Raw genomic sequence first — 8,756 nt, 5'->3', positions numbered from 1 at the left:
TCGTAGACATTGAGTTTGGCTGCAGCTGCACACAGTTGCAGCGCCTCCTACAGGAAACTGGTGGAGCTACGCAGAGAACCACGCCGTTCAGAAGCCTTGTTTGGATTCATGTTTTTATAAAACACTGAGGTCCGGACCTCGGGGTCCTCAGTGGCAGCTACGGCCCTAAACCCAACCCGTCACCTAAAGGCCTTTTCTCACGGAGCTGTGACCGTCGGAACACTAGTTGATTTAAAAAGAAATCCCTCAAAATTGTGAGAAAATACCTTTATTTCCAGCTGCAGTCTCGCTGAACTCTGAGTGTTTTTGACCAAGTGATCAAACAGCTGTGAGCTCGTCTTTTGAGTGACCAGTTTTTTTTAAATCACAGCTTTTTTTCGTAAAACTGTATTCTTGGCTGTGCACATTATTCCCATAATCTCTGTCCACCGCCTTGTACCATGCAGGCTTATCTAACCTCGGTGACTTTAGAGGAAAAATCTGCCCTCCTTACAGAACCATGCAGCAAAGATTGATTGAACAATTCTTGAAAAAAAAAACAAAAGAGTTAATTCATTCAAATCAATCGCAGAGCGAAGCAGCTGGGTGACCTTTTCAGTGGTCGGGGCAGCCGTGTACTGTAGGTCTGCAGAAACAGGAAGAAATTAGCAGCAGACACCCTCCACCTTCACCTCTTCATACCGGACGACTTGTCTGTTTTAATTAGACCTTCGGTGTAGAATCAGCAAAAAGGCCAGTTCATGACCTATTGAGTTTTCTTCTTGTACAGTTTTGAATGCGAATTAGATTCAGAGTGATGTGTTCCTTTCTTTAAAAAACTGTTAATGCGCCGATTAACCATTTGGCTTTATTACTTTATTAATCAAACATAATTTAATTTGTTGTTCCTGAGATAATACTTCATGTTGTCTGGGAGTCGCCTGTTTGTCTTTTTGGCTGGAAAAAGAAAACATGCAGGAAAACGTCAGTGTTTCTTATTTTAGAGTCTCGTCTGATGTTGCTCCTGCTGTAAATCATTTCAGCTGAACATGTTTTGTGTGCGTTTTCAAGCTGAGATTGGGTAGTGAGTGTAGGTGTCGCCAGCAGATAAGCTAAGATAATACCTTTATTATCCCGAAGGAAATTCAGGAGATGGCAGTTGCTTTCGTTCACACGACACTAAGATAAGAACCAACAAAGATACGATAAAAGACGACCACTCCACGTGTCTAAAGCAGTAGTTATTGCTTCTAAAAATTTTAAATTAAAGAATGGATATAAAGTAAGCCATATGGAGGTAAGGTGCCAGGACAACCCCCCGCCTCCAACCCTTCCATCTGAGGAGCTGCTCAGTCAGATTGTTGTTGTTGTCGCAGTGATTGGACGAACACCAACCATTCAGCTGAAAATACATCTCTTTTATCACATGTTTGTTTTGCATTACCTGCTTGGATGGAGCACAAATCGTCTAGAGGCTTAAAATTCAAATAAAAATCCACGGAGATGCTTCTCATTGAGATGCATGCTCCCGCTTCTCCTCCCACTCTCACAAACCCATCACATCCCAGGAAAGGATTGAAATAATTGGAGTCTGTGCTGAGCTGCAAACACTGGAAGCAGGATGGAGATGCTTTAAGGCTCAGCGTTGATTTGTTGATTATTTACAAGGTTTCGTACAAGGATTTCACACAGTATATAATTTTAATCTAAGTAAACTATAAAGATAAGCCCAGTTTCTAATGAATCCTATCGCTTGTAGTTGTTTTTTGTGTGAAATAAACAATGAAACAACAAAATCAGTCATAGCTACTCGATTTATTACCTCGTTTAAACATCTGCAGAGAGCAGAACATTTTTCCTGATCTGTAAACTTTAGAACTGGAGAAGATGTTTACCAAATTGAAAGCACTTTCCTAAGAAACCCTTCCTGTTAAACTCAAAAACATTTCAGTATATTTACCAAGAAGTGGGCTCGTGTTTACCACTTATATTTTTAGACCGAAGTTCAAGTTTTTTTAGTGAATGACCGTATAAAAACTAAAGGGCAGAACTTAAGAGAGCGGTCCTAGTGAATCTACAACACTAGTTTCACAAAAGTTGGGTTATTTTTTTTTTTTTAAACGTACATAAAAACAGAATTTTCCAGTTTCATAAACCCATATTTTAATAACAGTAGAACAAAGTAAACATATTAAATGTTGAAACTAAGACATTCCGCCATTTTTCGGAAAAACTAAGGTTCGAGGTCCGTGTCCTCTTCTTCTCCCATCAGTCTGCAAACATCTGGACCTGAGGTTGTCCCATTCTGTCTGTAGAGGATTCTAAAACCTGGAGATACTTTCCAGAGGCACTAATGCACCCCCATACCATCAGCGAGGCAGGCTGGATGGTCGCTCTCCTCTTTAGTTTTTGGTTTCCAAAAAAAATACAACATTCTGTTTTTATTTGCTTTTTTATAAATTGGAGTTGAACTTTTTAAATCAAAATCTTATTTACCTCTTTTCCTCCAACTTCTCCAGTGTCTCACAGAGATGATTCTGCGATAAAAGAGACGATCTTTGTCTTTTCTGTTGGTGTTTGCTTCCAGTTTCTGCTGGTTTTCGTGTGTGTGTGAGTGTTTTAAGCAGGGAGGGTCTCAGCATTTGGGTGGTTCTGTTCACACGTTGTTTTTCCTCCGTCCCGTATTATTTCATGTATGAACAGCTGCGGCGGAAGGGAAGTGGTCGGCTCGGACACCTTCGAGAAAAGTGGGGCCCCTTCTTCCTAAAAAAGAAACGGGAACCAATTAAAGTTAGAGCAAAGATGCACACAGTCGTTGGAATTAATTTCATGTTTTTATTTTCATGGAATCGTGAAAGGTGGGCGTGTAAACAGCACGCAGTCAGATCTTTGTTTAAAACTTTATGGGTCGATCAGCAACCCCTGGCATCATGGGTAATGTAGTTTACCTTCTAACCTTCTACAATGCATCCCGGTTTCATAGTTCCTGTCCAAAGAAGCGCCTTTTTCTCTTTTCCTTTTTCTTTTTTTCTTGCAAACCTCCTTTTGGCCGACCCGTGGGCGGAGGAAGTTGGGTTTGCATGTCAAGTATTTTGTGTGAAGGCGAAAGCTTCTTGTTAAGTTTGGACGCCCCATCATCTCTCCTCGCCGCAGCACCATCTGGTCCACAGCTGAAACCCATTAAGACCCGCTGGAACTTCCTCCTCTCTGTTCCACCAAAGTCTGAGACGAGTGAGTAACTTTTACCTCGGCTCTCTGCTTCTTTGCATGTTTTTCTCTCTCTTTTTGTGCGTTTTTGTCGATAAACTGCGCCGTGGAGGTGCTTTGGATCCGTCTTGTTTTGAGTTCTGGGTTGTTTTAGGGAACATCTGGATCTTAGATCAGACGGTGAGACACCACGGCTGCTTCAGAGGAGGAATTCAGATGATAACTTCATAAATAGATGTTTTGTGTTTTTCTGCAAAGCTCTGGAGACTGTGAGAGAAAACAAAGGATCTTTTTGGGGTTTTTGGGGACGTGCCTCGCTGCTGTTCAGCTGAAAGGCGGGTTTAAACGAGGCAGAACCTCTGCTTTTTGTTTCAGAGGTCAGAATAAAAACGTCTTTATTCTGAGTTTGTTGTTCAGGGCGCAGTCAGCCGTGCTCACGGTCTGAAGGATTAGTTTTCCAAACCAAATTCCAAATATTTGAGTCACTGTAAGTTTTTTTTTTCTTTATCTTGTAACTGAGCTGCTGTCGGTTTCAGTCCAAGGGGAAGGCGGAGCGATAATGTTTTTACCACCTCTGTGTATGTGAGTTTGTTTGTTTGTATCATTAGCAAAATATCTCATGAACCACTGGACGGATTTTAACAAAGTCCATCTACAACTTAGTAACTTTTGCAGTCAATCTGATCCAAGATGGCCTTCACAGCTAATTTACTTTAGCCTACAGGAAAGTGGCTACAGCTCCATGAATTGTACAGAAAATGAGCTTAAATCTGGCGTGGTAGCAGCTGACAGTCATTCCCAACACAACTGATCGCATGTTTCAAGGTTTGACTAAAACAGAGAAAACTCCCAACATAACATGATCTCAGTATAAAACTGTGGCGGGTGATATGCATTCCCTCAGCCAGGCTTTCTGCAGAGCCTCAGCTGCAGCTGGTAAACCCAGCAGGGAGACACGGGACGTTAGCAGCTCGGTGTTAGGTGTGTGTGTGTGTGTGTGTGTGTGCCTCGGGGTCAGGGATTCTGTTGAATCAGCAGACAGGAAGCTATTAAAACCAGGCCAACGGTGCAGCTGCCAGTCAGAAAGAGTCCAGCATCCAAGTGTGTCACCAACACACAACAAACAAAGATGGCCGCCCTTTGTTTGTGTGTTTGCCAGAGTCTTAAAGCTCTCTGCGGGGAATTTTAGACAGTTCTAAGTGAGTCAGGGTTGGGATTTTTGACTCCCTGGACGTCTTTATTGATTGGCTCGGGTGGAGCAGAGGGGAAGCTGGTTGAATGAATGCATATCATGACAGAGTTTAAAATTCAAGATGGCCGCCACAGCCACATCTCGTAAAATGTGTTAACCTTCGACTAAGTTTTGAGGAAGACTTTCAGCTACAACCACACAAACTTTACCTCATTGTCTGTATTTTTGAGTGAGTTAAAGTCATCGCTGTGTCTGCTACGGTAGACTAGCTGTGGTGGCCATCTTAAATTAATTACATGAGATATTTTGCTAACAGACAAATAAGTTTCATAATCTTTTCCTCTCGTCTATCAGCTCTTAAATCCTTAAATCAAGTTTGTTTAAAATCATCAAAATCCAAGAGAAAACAAGAGTTTATGCAACAAAATGATGAAATCTGATACAGAATCGTTAATGTTTGACAAAATGAAAGATATGGAACTTCACTGTCTTTATTCTTGGGTTTCTGCAGCAATAAAACCTTTGAATTTACAGATTATTTGATTATATCTGGGAATTTATAGTTTGAGCTTCGGTTGGAATTCTCTGATGTTTTAATCATTCTTGGAGTTTAAGCGAAGATAACCAATCAAAAGCAGCCGCTTATTGAAACAACGGTCTCAGAAATATTTGAAATACTCTCCGTCTCTGTGCACCTCCTCCAAGATGCTGCAGTTTGTTTAAAAAAAAGCTGTTCTTCATGTTCTTGATGAAAAGCAGATGTTAGATCCCTCCCTCACTGATGCTTTTCTCTCTTTGGTCCAAAACAAAGTGTTTTCCTAACATACTGCTGCCAAACACAACCAGCACAGATGAATGCAAATATCTGCTTCAACTTGAAAAAAACGTGGATTCTGCTGCTGTCAACTTCTTCGTTTGGCAGAACATTTACTGCAGGACGATTTGATGCAAAGATTTGAAAGATTCACTGTTTTTTTTTGTTAAAATGCAAACAGTAAAAGCCTTCGTGGAAGTTATCTTTTTCCACAAAGGCATTCTGAACGTTTCAGCAGGAGGTTTCTGGAGTTTCTGTTTCACTAAAACACCTTCAGATCGAGAACTTCTCTCCGTTTTTGACCAACACTGATCTTCTTTTTATTTGCTGGTTTGTATCCAGCAGCTCTTAGCAGAAACACTTATGAATGCTAAGAGATTTACATGTTTTATACCAGTTATTAGTGTTGTTTTTATTTAATTTGTTCAGATTATTTGTATTTTAAATTTGTTTGTCTGAGTCAGACTTGCTTTTAATTGTTTTTTTTGCTGTTTGTTCATTTGACAAATTAATTTATGCATGTTCACTTGGAGGTAGATTTCCTTCATATCAGGTAAAATCTTTTTTTTTTAACCCCCCAAAAAACAATTGTTGTTGTACTTTTCACTATTCCTGTTTCTAAAACAAACAAACAAAGTCAAATTTCTAAAAATGTTGTCTCTGAGGACTTTTTATATTCATTATTAAGTAAAAATGAGCATAGCTATAGTTGTAGTTAACTAAACTTTTATTGTGATGTGGTTGCAAGAGGAAATGCGACCCCAGGTTGAGCAGATAGTGAGGAAGGTAAAGAAAAGGGCCGAAAGGAACCATCTAAAACCAATCCAGCTGGACTCCAAGGTTCGTCACTTCCTGTTGGCGCCGTCTGTCACATGTTGACTCATAACGAGCTCCATGGAAGTCGACCCAGGAGGCTCCATTAATAACAGAAAAAACACAAAAATGCAGACAGGGATACATGTTAACAAGCCCCGAGGTTCCTGGGACCGATGAGACAAACTGGAGCTTTTTGTGTGTTTTGATTATTGTGGAAACAGTAAGTTAAATGCATGTACCGGTCCACCGTGACAGGCTCTATGAGCATCAGTGGCTGAAAGAGATACTAAAAGTTAGACTTATTTACACACAGAGCAGAAAGTTTCGCTGTAAGAAGAGGAAAAATGAGCACCAGCTCCTGTTGAACTTCCCGTTCAGAGAATCATCTGCAGACCTCATTGGTGCCAGATTTGCTCGGGGTGCCGCTGGACTCAGATTTGTTTTTCCATCCTCTAAAGAATTCATAATCACTCACATTTCTCCTGACAAATGGAAAATGCCAGGCATGGAAAGATTGAATTCATTTTCTGCAGAAGTTAATGCGTTTGGGACGGCTTTTATGAAGCAGACCCTCCCTGCGTGTTTTTTTTTTTCTCCTCAGCAGCTGAGGAGTTAGGGATATTGATTGTGGAGCGGGCTGACAGCGACCGGTCCGGCACACTTTGTCCTTGTCGTTCTGTAAATTACTGAACACTCCTGGGGAATTGATGTAAGGCAGTCAAAGCAGGGTCACATTCAGAGGCTCGACGGAGGTGGACGCTTTTCATTTGCAAAAGAAATCACTTCATTTTTCAGCATGTCGGCGCGTTTGAGTGATAGAACATTTCCAACATGCTTGGCTAGATTTAAAAAAAAAAATGTGTTGCTTCAAGCTGCATTCATATTTTCTTTAATCCAGACAAGGTTAGCGTGAGCGGAGCGGCTGTGTTTGTGAGAAGGTTTTCTGGTTACTAAACTTGATTAATTTGTTTTGTGAATGTTCCTGAGTTCGGCGGAAACACTTCAGCAGAAAAATGTCCTTGTTGTGTTGGAAGTTAATATTTCACGGTGAGCATGTTAAACGAGAGAAAAGTCATTTTCTGTAAATATGCAGGGAAAGATGTTGCTGGTATTTGCAGCAGACGCTAAAAGAAGCAAAACATGAGTTAAACGCAAGCTAAAAAATATCAAAAACACCAGCTAAAAGAGGCAGAAAGAAGTAAAATGCTAGCTAGGAAAAAGGAAACATTAGCTAAATGCTAAAATAAGGAAAATTCTCATTAAAAGAAGGAAAACACTACCTAAAAGCCAAAAATACCATAAAAATATTTGGAAATAAATAGAAACATTTTAAAAAATATAAAAGTTACAAAAACTAAAGGTCATGGCACCCATCTAGCTGAATGTTTTGATGTATTAACAGTTATAAAATAAAACAAAGTATGCAGAATTACTCAGTGCGCAGAAAACTGTTCGAAGAAACGTTGAAGAGGTGAAAAGACAGAGTAAATAAAAGAATTATCAAATATCTGTGACATCATCACACTCCAAGTTGAACATCCTGCGTTTAAAATCATCAAATTCAAACTGTGATCGTACAAAAACTGTTAAATAAATCAAAACGCCAGTTCAGACGTGGAAAGTTTAACTTTCTGTGACCTGTTTAAAGTTTGAGTGATGTTCGAGCTCCAAAGAAGGCTGGGTTTTTAAAACCCCATGGTTGTTTATGCACTTTTTTATTAAATTTGTTGTTCTGCAAACAGCCGCTGGACTGAATCCTGTCACTCCAGTTTGATGCTGTTTAGACCGACTATGATAGATAAATAAACAAAAATAAGAACTTACTGGAACTTTAATTTTCCTTGAGTCACCTTTGCAGGATGAGGTATTTACTTAGTAATTTTTTAATTCTGTTTCCAGACTTTCCGCAGCCTTTTTCAGCTGGGGGGGGGTTTGAGGTTGAAGCTGTTTTTAACTCCCTTCTCGCTGCTTTTTCAGGTGGAGGATTGGCAGGAAGTCAGCAGGGACCTCACATTTTCCACTATGAACCGCGCCTTCAACAGGAAAAAAGGTAAACAGGTGTTTTAGCGGGCAACTCTGACCCGGTTGTTTTCAAATATCCGCTGTGGGTCCCGACACCGGAGCGTCAATGGGCTCTTCTTTCTGTCTGAGCGGTGCCCCTCGGGCTTTCACCACATTCCTCGGCCTCGCTGGTGTCCGTTCTCCTCCACGTGTGAACAAACACAAGGTCCAGACACAGAGTGGGTTCTGTTGAAGCTCTGAAAGGGGAAATCCTGTAAATTAAAGGCTCTAACGCCGCGGTGCAGACAGGTGCGGGATTGTTAAATAATCCAACTCGAACGTCGTTACCAAGTCTGGACGGCTGAACAAACGGCGCTTATTATTTAAGGATGTTCCAACACGTTTTGTGATGCAGTATTTAATCCTCTAAATACAGATTCTGCAGGAGCACGCCTCAGAAACTCAAAAATAACCTTTGTCATCTAAAACTGCTTTGTGTTTCTTAGTTAAATATATTTTACTGTCATAACGATCATCAGAACATCTGGTTTGGTTTATTTTGCTGGATTGCTGGATGAGGTGTCAGGTGGGATGTTTTTGGCTCCCTGTTAGGGTTTTATGCTTTTATTATGAAAAGCTCTGAAGAGCTGAACAGGAGAAACACCTAAAAGTGTGTTTGTGGTCAGTTTAGTTAGTTTGTTTCAGCTGAGGTTGATTTCTCAGCTGAAGGTTTATTTTATTTATTTT

The 8,756-nt window shown here is 40.4% G+C and overlaps 1 protein-coding gene across 10 annotated transcripts in view; it reads left to right on the top strand.

Moving 5' to 3' along the window:
• The window catches only part of gulp1a (GULP PTB domain containing engulfment adaptor 1a), a 59,789-nt gene that overhangs the window by 33,962 nt on the left and 17,071 nt on the right, over positions 1 to 8,756 (top strand). For 2 of the 10 annotated variants that reach the window (XM_037976109.1, XM_037976108.1), the window contains exon 3: positions 7,986 to 8,058. In XM_037976109.1, the coding sequence (XP_037832037.1) occupies positions 8,031 to 8,058 (28 nt within the window). In that variant the 5' untranslated portion in view covers positions 7,986 to 8,030. The other 8 variants (XM_017435421.3, XM_037976107.1, XM_017435418.3 and 5 more) reach the window with 8 other exon arrangements.

This window comes from Kryptolebias marmoratus, linkage group LG6 (assembly GCF_001649575.2).
Source record: "Kryptolebias marmoratus isolate JLee-2015 linkage group LG6, ASM164957v2, whole genome shotgun sequence".
NCBI lineage: Eukaryota > Metazoa > Chordata > Actinopteri > Cyprinodontiformes > Rivulidae > Kryptolebias > Kryptolebias marmoratus.
The sequence above is the reverse complement of the archived record's forward strand: the minus strand, read 5'-3'. Positions and strand labels throughout refer to the sequence as shown.